General features: G+C 40.1%; 1 protein-coding gene across 2 annotated transcripts in view; it reads left to right on the forward strand.

Moving 5' to 3' along the window:
• Positions 1–19,330, forward strand: part of BICDL1 (BICD family like cargo adaptor 1) — a 100,103-nt gene that overhangs the window by 37,433 nt on the left and 43,340 nt on the right. For both annotated transcript variants that reach the window (XR_012849638.1, XM_075831144.1), the window contains exons 3-4: positions 5,130–5,246; positions 17,409–17,555. Coding sequence is in view for 1 of the 2 variants with exons in the window: in XM_075831144.1 (XP_075687259.1) it covers positions 5,130–5,246; positions 17,409–17,555 (264 nt within the window). In the remaining variant the exon portion in view is untranslated. The remainder of the gene's footprint in view (positions 1–5,129; positions 5,247–17,408; positions 17,556–19,330) is intronic.

Raw genomic sequence — 19,330 nt, forward strand, 5'->3', positions numbered from 1 at the left:
GTCAATGGCCACTCAAATGGTTGCTGCAGCTGTCTCTTGTGCATCAGTAATAAAAGTTCCCTTCTATCTTTAGTACTACTATTTGGCCACTTCTTCTGTATTTTAGGAATTTAACATTAGGCTCATTCCAGTGGTGTAACGATCACGGTGCAAGGGGTGCAACTAAGCCCGGAGGGAACTGGGGACCACCCCAGGTCACCTCAGGCTGCCACATCTGATCTGGGTGGGACTGATCTAGGGAGGATCTGATCGGAGGGGGGTCTGATTGGAATGGAAGGGGGCATGGTTACACCCCTGGTTAATCAATTCATTCTCTCTCATGGCTGCTGTGTAAAACTGCAAGGTCATATTTTAAAACCCATTGTTATATGTGCCCCACAAACTTCAGTAGCCACCTAAATTTTATTCATATAGCGATTACGAAGCATTCATAGAATAACCCAGGGTTTTGCATACTGTGGATCTGGAAACAAATGCAATATGTTTTTCTGGAATCTCCTGTCACTTATTAAACATATTTTTTATTATTATTATTCTTAGTAATAATAATAATCTTTATATAGCGACAACCATTTCTGCAGTGCTTTAGAATTGGAGAAGTAATGGAAAATGTCAAATAATCAAAACAAACAAATAAACAAACAATGAAACAAAAGAGCATTCAATCTAAATGGAACAGAAAGAGTGACACAATAGGTATTAGGTGTATATTTTGTCTAGTGCACCTACTACTTGCATTGGCAATGAGAATATAAGTAAAGGTGCATGAACCCGTCACCCAGCCAGTATCTAAAAGCATATGGATATAAGGTGCAGTGTATATATTCTGTTGGAGTTATCTGATTTAAGGCCCCAACAATGTCTTAAACAAAAATGATACACTAGCAATAGTTGTTTACATCGCTTGAATGACATGTGATCGTAACCTGGGTTATCAGTGATCGTAATCTGGGTTATCAGTGATAGTAATCTGGGTTATCAGTGATCGTAATCTGGGTTATCAGTGATAGTAATCTGGGTTATCAGTGATCGTAATCTGGGTTATCTATGGGTATATTGTGGTATGTTGGGCTATATAGATTTTTTACTGGATATGTACTGGTGATTTGTGAGGTTATATGATAATACTATTACATGATCATATGTGAGGTTATATGATAATACTATTACATGATCATATGTGAGGTTATATGATAATACTATTACATGATCATATGTGAGGTTATATGATAATACTATTACATGATCATATGTGAGGTTATATGATAATACTATTACATGACCATATGTGAGGTTATATGATAATACTATTATATGATCATATGTGAGGTTATATGATAATACTATTACATGATCATATGTGAGGTTATATGATAATACTATTATATGATCATATGTGAGGTTATGTGATAATACTATTATATGATCATATGTGAGGTTATGTGATAATACTATTATATGATCATATGTGAGGTTATGTCATAATACTATTATATGATCATATGTGAGGTTATATGATAATACTATTATATGATCATATGTGAGGTTATATGATAATACTATTACATGATCATATGTGAGGTTATGTGATAATACTATTATATGATCATATGTGAGGTTATATGATAATACTATTACATGATCATATGTGAGGTTATGTGATAATACTATTACATGATCATATGTGAGGTTATGTGATAATACTATTACATGACCATATGTGAGGTTATGTGATAATACTATTATATGATCATATGTGAGGTTATGTGATAATACTATTACATGATCATATGTGAGGTTATGTGATAATACTATTATATGATCATATGTGAGGTTATGTGATAATACTATTATATGATCATATGTGAGGTTATGTGATAATACTATTATATGATCATATGTGAGGTTATATGATAATACTATTACATGACCATATGTGAGGTTATGTGATAATACTATTACATGATCATATGTGAGGTTATATGATAATACTATTACATGACCATATGTGAGGTTATGTGATAATACTATTACATGATCATATGTGAGGTTATATGATAATACTATTACATGATCATATGTGAGGTTATGTGATAATACTATTACATGACCATATGTGAGGTTATATGATAATACTATTACATGATCATATGTGAGGTTATGTGATAATACTATTACATGATCATATGTGAGGTTATGTGATAATACTATTACATGATCATATGTGAGGTTATGTGATAATACTATTACATGATCATATGTGAGGTTATGTGATAATACTATTACATGATCATATGTGAGGTTATGTGATAATACTATCACATGACCATATGTGAGGTTATGTGATAATACTATTACATGATCATATGTGAGGTTATGTGATAATACTATCACATGATCATATGTGAGGTTATGTGATAATACTATTACATGATCATATGTGAGGTTATGTGATAATACTATCACATGATCATATGTGAGGTTATATGATAATACTATTACATGATCATATGTGAGGTTATGTGATAATACTATTACATGATCATATGTGAGGTTATGTGATAATACTATTACATGATCATATGTGAGGTTATGTGATAATACTATTACATGACCATATGTGAGGTTATGTGATAATACTATTACATGATCATATGTGAGGTTATGTGATAATACTATTACATGATCATATGTGAGGTTATGTGATAATACTATTACATGATCATATGTGAGGTTATGTGATAATACTATTACATGATCATATGTGAGGTTATATGATAATACTATTACATGATCATATGTGAGGTTATGTGATAATACTATTACATGATCATATGTGAGGTTATATGATAATACTATTATATGATCATATGTGAGGTTATATGATAATACTATTACATGACCATATGTGAGGTTATATGATAATACTATTACATGATCATATGTGAGGTTATGTGATAATACTATTACATGACCATATGTGAGGTTATGTGATAATACTATTACATGATCATATGTGAGGTTATGTGATAATACTATTACATGATCATATGTGAGGTTATGTGATAATACTATTACATGATCATATGTGAGGTTATATGATAATACTATTACATGATCATATGTGAGGTTATATGATAATACTATTACATGATCATATGTGAGGTTATGTGATAATACTATTATATGATCATATGTGAGGTTATGTGATAATACTATTACATGATCATATGTGAGGTTATGTGATAATACTATTACATGATCATATGTGAGGTTATATGATAATACTATTACATGATCATATGTGAGGTTATGTGATAATACTATTACATGATCATATGTGAGGTTATGTGATAATACTATTACATGATCATATGTGAGGTTATGTGATAATACTATTACATGATCATATGTGAGGTTATGTGATAATACTATTACATGATCATATGTGAGGTTATGTGATAATACTATTACATGATCATATGTGAGGTTATGTGATAATACTATTATATGATCATATGTGAGGTTATGTGATAATACTATTATATGATCATATGTGAGGTTATGTGATAATACTATTATATGATCATATGTGAGGTTATGTGATAATACTATTATATGATCATATGTGAGGTTATGTGATAATACTATTATATGATCATATGTGAGGTTATGTGATAATACTATTATATGATCATATGTGAGGTTATGTGATAATACTATTATATGATCATATGTGAGGTTATATGATAATACTATTATATGATCATATGTGAGGTTATATGATAATACTATTATATGATCATATGTGAGGTTATGTGATAATACTATTATATGATCATATGTGAGGTTATGTGATAATACTATTATATGATCATATGTGAGGTTATGTGATAATACTATTATATGATCATATGTGAGGTTATGTGATAATACTATTATATGATCATATGTGAGGTTATATGATAATACTATTATATGATCATATGTGAGGTTATATGATAATACTATTATATGATCATATGTGAGGTTATATGATAATACTATTATATGATCATATGTGAGGTTATATGATAATACTATTATATGATCATATGTGAGGTTATATGATAATACTATTATATGATCATATGTGAGGTTATATGATAATACTATTATATGATCATATGTGAGGTTATATGATAATACTATTATATGATCATATGTGAGGTTATATGATAATACTATTACATGATCATATGTGAGGTTATATGATAATACTATTATATGATCATATGTGAGGTTATATGATAATACTATTACATGATCATATGTGAGGTTATATGATAATACTATTATATGATCATATGTGAGGTTATATGATAATACTATTATATGACCATATGTGAGGTTATATGGAGGTATAATCGCTGGGTGGTGATGTGTGAAGTTGTATGGTAGTATTCTGCTATATGGTCATGTAGTTAAGTGAAGATATATTGGCTGTGTAGTGGTACATGTGCCTTTATGGTAGTATACTGCTGTTTTGTAGTATGTGAGATTATATGGCGGTATATAGACTTGTGTGGGAGGTTATACAGAGACACAGATCTTATGCGGCAGCATTTGCGTGGTATTTGTTTTGCTGGGCATATTAACGTTATTACTATGCAGCGTTCTTATCTCTCTGTGCTTTCCTGCTACAATTGTTGGCTTCTTCCAGTTATGAATGAGAAAAAGCTGGTGGAGTGATGTCATGTGAGCATAGTAGTTGATGTATTAAAGTCTATTTTTATGTCAATGATATTTCGAGGCTATGTAGAAAAATTATGGTGGGGGTATATTGTTAGTAGCCCATCAGAGGAGTAAAACAACGAAAGTGCAAGTTCCATTGAACAACGGAGACATCCGGCACCTAAAGGAACCCATTGACTTTAATGGGTTCTGTCGGGGTGTCCGTGGTTTTACCGGAAACAAAAGCGCAGCATGCTACGCTATTGTTTCCGGTATTTTTGGCGGACTCTGCGATGGAGGCCCCTAACAAATCCTCCAACGCAGATGTGAATTAGGCCCTACTTGAATGGGGTTATTAACTTATTATACACATTTTATTTATTTATTTACATTTTAATATTCCTTTATCCATTTAGGCTACAGAAATGGAGAAGCAGCTGTCGCTACAGGTCACTGTTCTTCAAGAGGAATTCCGTGAGAAGAGTATGTTCACAAGCCAACATATTTCGCGGTTGGAAAATCTATTAGCAGAGGTAAGCTTTTAATTTAACTTAATATAATATACCAAAGTGTTCACAGAAACTAAGAGACTCTTTACTGAGGGGTCATTGAGTTACAGCTTAACTGGGACTTGATTGAGTTTGTTGGTTTCTCCATAGAGAAGTGGAATGTTTTTCTTACTTCTTCAATGAACCATTAAAATAGAGGTAGTGAACAGCACTGTCAGAATCACAAAGCTTGTCATTAACAAATAGTAGCATGTTTAACTATTTAGGAATTCCATCCATCAGCTGCTTTATGGGTACCCACACCCGTAGCGGATCTCACCCCTTCTACATTGAAAAGGGTGAAATCCGCTGTGAACATCCGAACAGCATGAGCATGCTGCGGATTTGATATTCGACATGAATAGGTGTATAAAAATAGCCATGCTTTCAAAATAACCCAGCTCTAACATACTATATATTCTGTATATTTGTTTTGGTGAGATTTGGTGGATCAATCCCCTGCTGGATATCTGCACAAAAACATTTATATATAAAACTATAAATTTCGATACTGTCTAAAACCTCTACAGTTATGAAAAGGTTATGGAATTTAGATAAAAAATGGCTTCTAGTGCAAGAATAATATAAGATTTCATGTTTTATTGAGTAGGTCAATGTAAAGAAAACAAATATTTTTTAGAAATAAATCATTAGATTAGAACTTGATAGTACTAGCAATGATTGTACATAGAACAGTTTCTACAATCCATATATAAAACATTTACAGTCTAGTCATACAGTGAGGCTGGGCGAGTGTCATCTGTTTCCATATCTTCCATTCAATATAATGAAGGGTGAATGTGTACGTGTGGTCATTCTCTCCCACAAACATGGAGGAAAGCCTCCTTTACTCAATATTGGTAGGGGTCCAGTGAGTCTCACTCCCACCAATCAAACATTTATGGCAGAACCCAATTTTATTCCATGAAAAATGGACTCTGGGGTCTGTAGACATATAGTACATCTAGTAGACATATAAGGCCTAGTTCACACCGTTTTTTGGCACTGATTTTGACTCGGAAACCGGGTCGGAATCAGCACCAAAAAACAGCCGAAACTACCTTCCATTGATTTTAATGGGAAGCGGAGGTTTTTTTTTTCCCGGGCAGCTTTGAGCCACTCGCGGGGAATAAAATTGGCATGTCCCTTCTTGCCGCTGATCTGCCCTTGACCTCTCATTGAAATCAATGGGAGGCAGAAAAAACGTTTTCCGTGGCATTTTTGCCCGCGGTGCTCATTGCCCACAGATGAAAAACGGCGCGAGAACCACGACAAGAAAGTGCAGGAAGGTCAAAATCTGCCTCAAAATTCCTGAAGGAATTTTGAGGTAGATTTTTTCTGCCTGCAAAATACTCCTTGTGGACAGGGCCTAAGACATATAGTACACAGCCAGCACATGGCTATGTTCTCTGCTATCCTTCCACACTAGCCGGGAGTCAGGGGCCACGAAGAGAACACTGCAGAGTTGCATTGGGCCCCAGTAGAGCTAGTTGCCCTCCAATGTTATGGAGACGTTAGAAGATAGCATTGTTGGGCGCCTGGCGCTGGGACCCCGCCAGTTACTTATAGCTTGGAAATTTCCATATCTCTGAGATATATTGTTGTTGGTGTCTATTGACTTTAAAGAGGCTCTGTCACCAGATTCTCATATCCCTATCTCCTATTGCATGTGATCGGCGCTGCAATGTAGAGAACAGTAAAGTTTTTTTTGTTTTTTTTAAAACGTTCATTTTTGGCCAAGTTATGAGCTATTTTATATATATATGCAAATGAGCTTTGAAATGGACAACTGGGCGTGTTTTTTTTCGTATTTCCAACTGGGCGTGTATTGTGTTTTTAACTGGGCGTGTTTACTTGTTTTACTAGCTGGGCGTTGTGAATAGAAGTGTATGATGCTGACGAATCAGTGACCAGTCAGCATCATGCACTCCTCTTCATTCATTTACACAGCAGCATCACGTTCTTACTAGAACGATGTGCAGCCACATACACAAGTGTCCTGATAATGAATACACATGACCTCCAGCAGGGCCGCCATCAGGGGGGTATTAGGGGTACTACTGTAGGGGGCCCGGCCAAACTTAATTGAAAGGGGGGCCCGGCAACTGCCGCGACTTGCCTTTGGTAGAAAAAAACAGGCCCCTGCAATGGGGCCTGTTCTTTTCACCAAAGCAATGTCGTGAGCTGCGGGCCCCCCTCTCGTCAAACACCGCCGTGAGCTGCGGGCCCCCCTCTCTAACACCGCCGCGAAACACCGCGCTCGTTACCGCAAACGCGCGCGAACGACCGGACACGCCGGAAAGCAACCCGCTCGTGCCCGCCGCCGAGAGGGATGCGGTGCGCACGCACTAAAAGTACAGCGACCAATCAACTGGGAAGAACAGCCAGGACAGTGGCGCACAGTCTAATTACCTGCTGGCACGCCTCCGACTCCGCCTCCGCCTCCTCGTCCTCCTCCTCGGCCTCCTCGTCCAGCGCCTCCTCGTCCGACTCCGCCTCCTCGTCCGACTCCGCCTCCTCCTCCTTCTTCTCCAGAGCGTAGCTGCGTAAGGAGAGGGGGAGGAGTCCAGTTCTTGCGCGGCGGCAGGAGTTCTTCGATCCCCGCCATTGCCTGGAGGTGAAGGACGACATCTGGACCGAAGACATCGCCTGAAGAGGACTGGAGTGGGAGCATCTCTTCTGACACAGTGAGTAAAATGTCTCAAAGTGCTGTTTATGTATGGCCCTGTTCACACAGAGTATTTTGCAGGCCGAAAAAATCTGCCTCAAAATTCCTTAAAGAATTTTGAGGCAGATTTTGACCTGCCCACACTATCTTGCCGCGTTTTTTGCTGCGTTTTTTGCCTGCGGCGATTGAGGACAGCAGACAAAAAACGCAGGGAAAAATGCATTTTCTGCCTCCCATTGATTTAGATGGGAGGTCAGAGGCGGAACCGCGGCAAGAAAGGACGTGCTGCTTTTTCTTTTTTCCGCGACTGGCTCCCATTGATTTCAGATTAAATCAATGGGAGGCGGTTTTGGAAGTTTTTTGGTGCTGATTCTGACGCAGTGTCCGAGTCAATATCAAGGCCCAAAAACTCTGTGAACTGGGCCTTATTGTTAGGGCTTATTCAGACGAACGTGTAATACGTCCGTGCAACGTGCGTGATTTTCACGCGCCTCGCACGGACCTATGTTACTCTATGGGGCCGTTCAGACTGTCAGTGATTTTCACGCAGCGTATGTCCGTGTGTCCGCTGCGTAAAACTCACGACATGTCCGATATTTGTGCATTGTTCGCGCATCACGCACCCATTGAAGTCAATGGGTGCATGAAAATCACGCCCAGCACTTCCGCAGCCGTATAAACTATGAATGAAAACAGAAAAGCACCACGTGCTACAAACATACAAACAGAGTGTCATAATGATGGCGGCTGCGCGAAAATCACGCAGCCACGCATCATACGCTGCAGACACACGGAGCTGTTATGGACATTTTGCATGCGCAAAACGCCACGTTTTTGCGCACGCAAAAAGCACACGCTCGTGTAAATCCGGCCTTAGGGTAGGAACACACTAGGCATGAACACTGCTGATTTTATGCAACACATTTTATTGTGGAAAATCTGCAGCGTATTACAGTCGCAGCAAAAATAATTGACCTGCAGTGAGTGTCAATTTATGCTGTGGAATCGCTGCTCCTTTGTTGCGGAAATGCTGCGGTTCTGCCGCAAAAATCACAAAAGAGAAAAAAAAAAGGTACTTTTTTACATTTATAAAAAAGTTTAGACTTACCCCGGTCGTAGTCCTGTTGACGCGATCCTCTATTCTTAGCGCAGCCCGGCCTCCTGTCATGACGTTTCATCCCATGTGACTGCTGCAGCGGTCACATGGTCTACAGCGTCATCCCAGGAGGCGGGGCTACGTTCAGAAGAGAGACCTACACTACGGCCGGGGTAAGTCTAAACTTTTTTTTCCCTGCAGGATTCCCGCAGCGGACACGCCTCCCGAAACCTGCGCCACTATTTGGTGCGGTTTTGCTGGCAGAATTCCCTGCGGCTACCGGGGCGGATAAGCTGTGTAGTTTTACTCAGCATATCCGCCTAGTGTGTCCCTTATGATGTCGCTCCTGGAGCTGCTGCCGGTCTCTAAATAGGCAGTTGGTTCAGTAGAATTTGGAATTATTTTTTTTTGTGAACCAGCTTAAAAAAATACAAAACTTTTGTGTTAGGGCCTGTTCACATCACCGTTCACTTCCGCTCCGGGGTTCCGTCTGAGGTTTCTGTCGGGTGAACCCCGCAACGGAAAGTGAAAGTGACAGCACAGCTTCCGTTTCAGTCACCATTGATCTCAATGGTGACGGAAACATCGCTAATGGTTTCCGTTCGTCACCATTCCGGCAGGTTTTCGGACGGAATCAATAGCGGAGTCGACTGCGCTAATGCTGACGGAAACGGAAGCTGTGCTGTCACTTTCACTTTCCGTTGCAGGGTTCACCCGACGGAAACCTCAGACGGAACCCCGGAGCGGAAGCGAACGGTCATGTGAACAGGCCCTAACACAAAAGTTTTGTATTTTTTTAAGCTGGTTCACAAAAAGAAATAATTCCAAATTCTACTGGACCAATTTCCTATTTAGAGACCGGCAGCAGCTCCAGGAGCGACATCATAAGGGTAGGAACACACTAGGCGGATATGCTGAGTAAAACTACACAGCTTATCCTCCCCGGTAGCCGCAGGGAATTCCGACAGCAAAACCGCACCAAATAGTGGCGCAGGTTTCATGACGCATGTCCGCTACGGGAATCCTGCAGGGAAAAAAAAGTTTAGACTTACCCCGGCCGTAGTCCTGGTGACGCATCTCTCTCTTCTGAATGTAGCCCGCCTCCTGGGATGACGCTGTAGACCATGTGACCGCTGCAGCAGTCACATGGTATGAAACGTCATGACAGGAGGCCGGGCTGCGCTAAGAATAGAGGATCGCATCACCAGGACTACGGCCGGGGTAAGTCTAAACTTTTTTATAAATCTAAAAAAGTACCTTTTTTTTTTTTTTCTCATGTGTAATTTTTGCGGCAGAACCGCAGCATTTCCGCAACAGAGGAGCAGCGATTCCACAGAATAAATTGACACGCTGCGGCTTAAAAAGCCACACTGCAGGTCCATTTTTTTTGCAGCGTGTGGATGAGATTTGTTCAAATCTCATCCACTCTGCTGCGACTGTAATACGCTGCGGATTATCCACAATAAAATGTGTTGCATAAAATCCGCAGCGTTCATGCCTAGTGTGTTCCCACCCTAAGGCCGGATTTACACGAGCGTGTGATTTTTGCGTGCGCAAAAACGTGGCGTTTTGCGCATGCAAAAGGTCCATAACAGCTCCGTGTGTCTGCAGCGTATGATGCGTGGCTGCGTGATTTTCGCGCAGCCGCCATCATTATGACACTCTGTATGTTTGTATGTTTGTAGCACGTGGTGCTTTTCTGTTTTCATTCATAGTTTATACGGCTGCGGAAGTGCTGGCCCTGATTTTAATGCACCCATTGACTTCAATGGGTGCGTGATGCGCGAACAATGCACAAACATCGGACATGTCGTGAGTTTTACGCAGCGGACACACGGACACACGCTGCGTGAAAATCACTGACAGTCTGCACGGCCCCATAGAGTAACATAGGTCCGTGCGAGGCGCGTGAAAATCACGCACGTTGCACGGACGTATTACACGTTCGTCTGAATAAGCCCTAACAATAAGGCCCAGTTCACAAAGTTTTTGGGCCTTGATATTGACTCGGACACTGCGTCAGAATCAGCACCAAAGAACTTCCAAAACCGCCTCCCATTGATTTAATCTGAAATCAATGGGAGCCAGTCGCGGAAAAAAGAAAAAGCAGCACGTCCTTTCTTGCCGCGGTTCTGCCTCTGACCTCCCATCGAAATCAATGGGAGGCAGAAAATGCATTTTTCCCTGCGTTTTTTGTCTGCTGTCCTCAATCGCCGCGGGCAAAAAACGCGGCAAGATAGTGTGGGCAGGTCAAAATCTGCCTCAAAATTCGGTGCGCGGTTCCAGGCGGTCGCGGGTGCGCATGCGCGGGAGTTTGCGGGTGCGCGCGATCGGTCGCACTGGCGGCAGTGTTTGACGGCCCCCATGACGACCCCCATGCCACCCAGGGGGGGTATTATGGGTACTGATGTGAGAGGCCCGGCCAAACCTAATTGAAAGGGGGGCCCGCAGCTCACGACATTCTTTTGGTGAAAAAAACAAGCCCCATTACAGGGGCCTGTTTTTTTTTCTACCAAAGGCAAGTCGCGGCAGTTGCCGGGCCCCCCTTTCAATTAGGTTTGGCCGGGCCTCTCACATCAGTACCCATAATACCCCCCCTGATGGCGGCCCTGGGTACCATGATATAGTGCTGGACGGAGTACCGTTAACAGGCGGTGCCACGGTAGGGGGGCCCAGAAAATTTAGCTGTAGGGGGCCCTGAAATTCCTGATGGCGGCCCTGACCTCCAGCCTGGACATCGTGTGTATTCAGAATCCTGACACTTCTGAATCTTTTCTGTGAGATTCCAGCAAGCCACGCGTAATCTCGCGAGATTACAAGGTAAACGAGATTTTGTTTCCCTTGCTGGAAATCTCACAGAAAAGATTCAGAAGTGTCAGGATTCTGAATACACACGACGTCCAGGCTGGAGGTCATGTATATTCATTATCAGGACACTTGATTAACGTTAATGTCTGTGTATGTGTCTGCACATCGTGTTCTAGTAAGAACGCGATGCTGCGGTGTAAATGAATGGAGAGGAGTGCATGATGCTGATTGGTCACTGATTCGTCAGCATCATACACTTCTATTCACAACGCCCAGTTAGTAAAACAAGTAAACACGCCCAGTTAAAAACACAATACACGCCCAGTTGGACATACGAAAAAAAACACGCCCAGTTGTCCATTTCAAAGCTCATTTGCATATATATAAAATAGCTCATAACTTGGCCAAAAATGAACGTTTTTTTAAAAAAAAACACGTTACTGTTATCTACATTGCAGCGCCGATCACATGCAATAGGCGATAGGGATTTGAGAATCTGGTGACAGAGCCTCTTTAATGTGAGCTCTCACACCCGATGTGCCATATCAGTAGATAAAAGCAATTGCACAAAGATGGACATATCTTATTATGTTGTACAATTTTCATATATTTAACATCGCTAGAGAGGCAGCATGATATAAGGAGAGTGGCCGGACCAGAACCAGTTTAGCCAGAGATAGCTTCTGAGATTTTTATACAGAAGAATAGTGCAGCCTCATGTGGAAACGAGCATTGACCAGCAATTCCAGCAATTTTCAGTTGTCCTCTGTGGAGGAAGGAACACATCAGCATACCTCCCAACTTTTAAATTCGGAAAAGAGGGACATTTTTAAGCCACGCCCCTAACCACGACCAATATCCCGCATAAGACCATCAAATCACAGCCAGATCCTTCTTCAAATAACAACATCATATTCTCACTTCGGATCTCTAGACTTACAAAAAAAACTATGGATATCACCAATATTATGGATCAGGTTATATCGTCTTTATGTTACTTTTCCTAACTTGGGTATAACATTTGCTCATCACGGCGGCAGCAGCAGGTGCAGGACAAACCAAAAGGCTGAGAACAATGAAAGTCTAGAGAGACAAAGCGCCACCTCCTAGTTGCTAGAGCAAGTCACTTGCATACTTTGTATATTAATTCCACACCATTTTCTTCAAGATTTATGCTTTCTGTCAGTGAATGGAAACATTGTATACATTATAGAGGCTGAAAATTAGCTTGACCTAGTCCTGCTTACTCAGCTGAAATTTGTTAAATGTATCAGTTGTACGGAGGAGCTATCGGACTGGAGTCCGGGACAGGATAAATATTTGTGCTGCTGCTGTGTTTAACTCATGTAGGATTGCCTAATTAGATGTATTGTATCCAGGTCAGAATATTCAAGCACAAAGGCAGCCCTGTGGGTCAGTGTCAAAAGTGGACGGTAGATGACATATTGGGAGTTAATCCACTAGTCTACATTCAATACTTATGTAGTATTTCTATTTGTAGGGTGGGGAAAACAATATTATACATTCTATGACCGTGCCAATAGGCACCAAAGATGCAAATCTGGCACTGACTGTAGCAAATTCTTAGCTGTGTGTAAGTAGAATTATGTCCGTATCGGTCATAACCCTCAAAATGAAACCAAAAACATTTTCATTCCCTGAGAACAAGCAGAGATCTTTAAAATGGTAAATGATTGAAAACCAAAGTTTAAGGGGCTGTCTGCTTTGGACAATTCCTTTTTGTTAGGAGGGTCCACTAATGGGGTGCCACTGCTAGGAACCTAGTGATTAGCTGTAGTCTGTGGGGTAACCCAGCAGGAAGTGTTACATTTCCCTGCAGCACCACAGCAGGAGAAATAAAGCATTACATGGTACCTAATGAAATCAGTGGACTATTCATGTAATCCATGGACGTGCTGGGTCCAAGAGAGAGACTCTCTGATTCAGGTAATTTAAGGAGGTTACAAATGAGGGACTACTTTTCTATTAACTCAGAATGCCTTAATAGGGTTGTTTGTTTTTTTTTTTAAAGTGGGGTTTATGAAACTGAACTATAACATTTAACTGTACTTATTTAGCAAAAATCACATAAGAAGTTTGTTTACTATTTTCAGTTTTTTTATTTTTTATTGAAGCAAAATCCCCAGTAAACTAATGACAATGTTAATAGTTGTGAATTCTAAAAATGACAACTTCTTAATGATAAGGCCCCATGCACACGAACGTGTTTTTGCAGCCGCAATTCCCCCGAAAATCCACGGGAGAATTGCAACCCCATTCTTTTCTATGGGGCCATGCACACGACCGTAGTTTTTATGGCCCGGGAACCCGCACCGCAGAAAGAACGGGCATGTCCTATTACGGACATCTTCTGCGGTCCGGGCTCATTGAAAACAATGACGGCGGCCATGTGCATGTCGTACGATTTGCGGGCGGCCCGACCCGAAAATCACGGCCATGCACACGGCTACGGTCGTGTGCACGAGGCCTAAGGCCTCATGCACACTTCCATCACCGTTTTCTCGGCCGTTTTTGACGGATCCGTATGTCCGTTTTTGTTTCCGTATGCACTCCGTTTCCGTTCCGTGTTTCCGTTTTACATGGACATTTTGCTTCCGTTTGGCTTCCGTTTTTCCGTTTAAAAAACGGATGTGAACTTCATTTGAACCTGTCACATGTCCCAGGAAACACCCATAGAAAGTTTACAAGAAGTTTTTGGTGCGGTTTTCTGTAGCTTTCAGAGCATAGAGAACCGTTTGAGATAACTCTGCTTGGCTTACTTTGGTTTTTTGGGTGTTTTGGAGTGAAAATATGAGCCTATCTTCAGGAATGAATGTTTACTGTAGTCTGTGAGTCTGTGAACTTTTGCTCACCCAGCCGTTGCTATGGCAACGGATCCGTCAAAAACGGATGGCACACGGAAGCCTTCCGTGTGCCATCCGTTTTTTTCACTGACCCATTGACTTCTATGGGCCACACGGTCACTGAATCACTGAGCAAAGTAGGACATGCTCTACTTTGCACGGAACGGAACAACGGATCCGTTTAAATAACTGAAGTGTGCATGGGGCCATTGAAATGAATGGGTTCAGGGTGCTATCAGTGACAAAAACGGATCTCACCCTGAAGGAAAAGACTGAAGTGTGCATGAGGCCTTCAGAAAGAAGAAGGTTGAGTCTGCAAGTCTGAACTGCCATGTATGGATGCTCCTCTTGTCCTGTACAATTATTACTGGTTATAAGTCTATCCTTCTGTATGATGTTATGTACAGCAACAATGTAACCTTGGAACAAATCTATGTAGTATGCCTGACCTAACCGGAAATAGATTATGTTCCTCAGTCTCTGTCATTCCTCCTTCCTCTTCTTTCCATTCAATCCCGTCTTCCTTTCTCTTTTTTGCCTGGTGCGGAGCAGCAGATCCTAGAAGTAAGTACCTCTTCCTTCCTGGAGCCAACCTGTCATGTGTACCGTGAGTCATTGTCTGCATGCAGTCCTTATGGCCGTACATTGCGCACTCTTATCATCTCTCGAGAGTTTTACTTTTTTATGTATATTATGAAGTACATGAAACGTTCAGATTATCTTTCATGATTTTATGCTACGGAATGTATTTCAGAAGAAACATCTATAAATTGCTCATGTCAAGTCATCTTAAAAGCACTTTCAATGCCCTGTTCTCAGATATGTAAAGGTCATGGCTGTGCAGATTGTCACCTCATCGCTTCCCGGATTCTACCACATCAGACATAAAAAATACTAGACGCTCAGCAATGCCAAATTTCTTTAACAATTGCATGTATGTCACTATCTCAGAACTTAATGTACTGTAAAACTGGATCAGGCACCCAATAATCCAGAAGTTTTATAATCTGGCACTTGATTTGCAGTACCATATTTTCGCTCCCTACCCTTGAGTTATATATACTTTTCTGTGATTGTTTGATGATCCAGAGTATTTAATAATCCGACCCCTATACGGTCCCAATGATATCAGGTTAAGAACTTTGAGCCAATTTAAAGGATGGATTTCCTTTAAATAAAATAAAATTAATTTGTCCAGAATCTCTTTATTGAAACACATAAAACAACTACAGACAGCATACTGGAAAATAACAGGCATTCTATGTTGTCTCATAATATATGCATGTAAGGCTCTGTTCACACTGCGATGGTCCGCATACACGTTTAAAGAGTGCCACCGAATGTATTGGCTAAGGATATTCAACTGTATGCCATACAGTTGCATGTGTCTGTTATTGACTCCTATTGCAAAACAACATATACCGTGCTGTATGCTTTTTTTTTTTTTTTATCCCCCTGTATTGCATAACATAGTCGGTGCTACTTTCAATACACTTTCAATACTATTAATGGGCACATCGGTGTACACATCGGGAATCGTTACCAGCGTTAACCCCCAAATGCACATCACAAACATCATGTGAACAGAGCCTAACCGCAGTAGACGGTGCATTACTTCATGTTATAGTCACATATTACGTGCAAAAGTTGTGTCAAGAAAATTCTTTATAACAAACAAGTAAATGGAATGGCAAGTTAGTGCCAAATGCTACGCCTAGATTGTTAACAATGCAGGGGTAACACAATCTCCTAATATTTTACCTGCTTTATATTATACCCCATGCGAGTAAGTGGCAGAGCCCGACCATTATGCAATGAGGATGTGACTATTGGATGAAGAAGGAGCAAATTGCTACTTCATTCAAAACCTAAAGGGCTTCTATAGATACACAGATTATTTAGCAATCGTTTGTTTTGATGATCTATGAGAGCTAGAAAATTGTTCACACCAGTGGAAATCTTGTACCCGAGTCAGAAAATGCATGCGCATAATGGGATGGTTGAGATTGGGTCATAGCTGGTACTTGACAACAGCCCTGATGTCTGGGCACTGGATCAATTCATTCATTGGAAAAGATGACTGAGCTGATCCAACTTTGTATCTATTATATAACTGGTAATTCACATATATGAATGGTCTGTAAGCTGTGTGCTTCGTCCTAAAGGCAGGATCAGATCCAGTCAGGATCTTACCAGCTTTCCCCTGATGGGATCCATTCATATGCCAGTATGCCAATTAAGCCTTTTTCTTGTCAAAACCCCCATATAATCTCTGTATGTACATTATTCCCAATGACCATTCTGACAACGAACCAATATTGCACCATAAATCGGAACAATCTAAAATCTCTATGTCTGTGGTCAGCTAGTTTGTGTCAAGACATTACATTGTAACCAAGTAGGTGTACGGGAGTATTTATTAAAGTGAAACTCTAAAGCGTAGCCAACCCCACCATATGTGTATGGGGCCAAGATGAGGAGTTAAGCCAGGGGTGAAGTTTACACTGTGCTCTATCTCCTGACATTCCTGAACACTCCTACACTGCAGCTTGTTTCTGGTCCCTGGTTCTGCTCGCATTCTTTACCTCCCCCTTCTAGGTAGGCATCACGCAAATTCCAGAAACCTTCGTCTCTTCATTTCTGATTCGCATTACGTTGGGCTGTTTCTCTCTATTTTGTTTACCAGACTCCGATCATTTTGTGATTTCCAGATAAAGATGCTTTCTGATCGGAGACGGGAGCTGGAGCAGCAGCTGAGTACTATAATAGAAGAAAACGATCAGCTTCAGGGAATTGTAGAGGAACTGCACGACCGAGAGTTAAACCTGAATCAACAGACTTGTGCCAAGGAAATGCAGGTAAAACCACCCTTTTATGATAAAAAGTATCTTATACTGACAACCAAGCGCGCGTCCACCTACGCCTCCCTCCCTTCTCCTCCATACCTACTTTTCCCCCAATTCCCTGGAGCCCTTCTTTTTTTTTTTGTTTGCTACTTATACTTTCTTCACTGTATTTTGCTTATTTGGGTAAAACGCCACATACATAGAAGCTCAATGACTTAGGCTGTAACCCCTAGACTCTTATTCTCATTATCCCTCTAACTTCTTGATTTACTTGGATAATGGATAGATGGTTACCTATGTTCTTGGACAATGATATAGAACCGTCATAGGGTGTGATTAATGAGGAGCAAAACTTCGACATAATCATATTCATGTTTTCTGTATTTGAAAAATGGTTAATAGAAACATTGTATAAAAAAAAAAGTATCTTATACTAACAACCGATATAAAAAGTTCTAAATTCTAGACCAATCTGCCCTGTCGTACATCTCTTACACTTTTATAAAACAAGGCTCCGTCATTAGACTTTGAGAAATATGAGACCAACAAGCCTTGCCCCTTATTAAAGACAAATTTCAATAATGTCATTAGTAGCCTCGGCTATATAATAAATAAGACTCAAATCGCTTGTATCAGTTGTCAGGACAGGACCTAAGACCAGATTCACACACAGCGTTTTTATCTTTGTTTTTTTTGTTGGTTTTTTTTGGCATTTTTAAAGCCAAAGATATTTGCTGCTAGTCTATAGGTATTTTGGTTTGTGGTGTTTTTTTTTAGTTTTTGTGGTCGGTGGCCTATATTTTAAACCACGGCATGCTCTAGATATTAAATTTTTCCCCTTAGACTTCAATAGACATTTTATTATGCCTTAAAAACGCTTTATCAGGCCCCATGCACGTGACTGTAATTTTCATCCGTAATTACGGAATCCGTAATTATGGATGAAATTGGGGAACCATTAATTTCTATTGGCCACGAACACCTTCCATATATTTACGGATGTGTGTCCTATTCTTGTCCGCAATTGCGGCATGGACCCGCCCATAGAACTCTATGGGCACTTCCACAATTGCGGACGGCTACGGATGTGTATCTGTAGCCGTCAGATCTGTATTTGCGGACAGTAGAAACCTTTACAGTCAGTGTATATTTAATATGTGTTTTATTTTATTGTGCTGATTTCACCTACATCTAATTAAATTATATTTTTAGATTGATATAACTTTTTAGATGAATTTTAATTGTTCTCAAGCTAAGTCGGAATTTATTAGCATTCTTGTAAAACTTTATACGGCTTCATTTAGAGCATTAACATTCCTTTTTCTTAATCTTCTTTCTGACATTCACACACAAATACCTTTTGTCGATTTAAAAGTATGAGAATAAAAAAAACTTTACATTCTAAAAAACATTATTACAATTAGTTTTTAAGTAGCATGTTGATAGAAACATGCAAACCGAAAAAAGGCAAAACATTTTTTTAATTATTATTAACAGCAACAACAATAACAATCACAACTACTAGAATAAAAAATAAACATCTGCTTGTCCATCAGTTCCTATACTAAAAAAGAAAACAATAGTAAAATATTTAAGCTGCACATTTTGGGATTGTATATAGTTGTATTATTTTGTTCTGTAAAACAGGACCAATATTTAGTAAGTGGGACAATGCACACATCCGAGTATTTTCTTGATCGTATCTCCATGCATGCTCGGATGTTACATCACGGCTGTAATAACCACAGTAGAAGTCAATGGAATCTGGAAAACAGGGATTAGTAATA

Source organism: Rhinoderma darwinii, chromosome 1, assembly GCF_050947455.1.
Source record: "Rhinoderma darwinii isolate aRhiDar2 chromosome 1, aRhiDar2.hap1, whole genome shotgun sequence".
In the NCBI taxonomy this organism is placed as follows: Eukaryota; Metazoa; Chordata; class Amphibia; order Anura; family Rhinodermatidae; genus Rhinoderma; species Rhinoderma darwinii.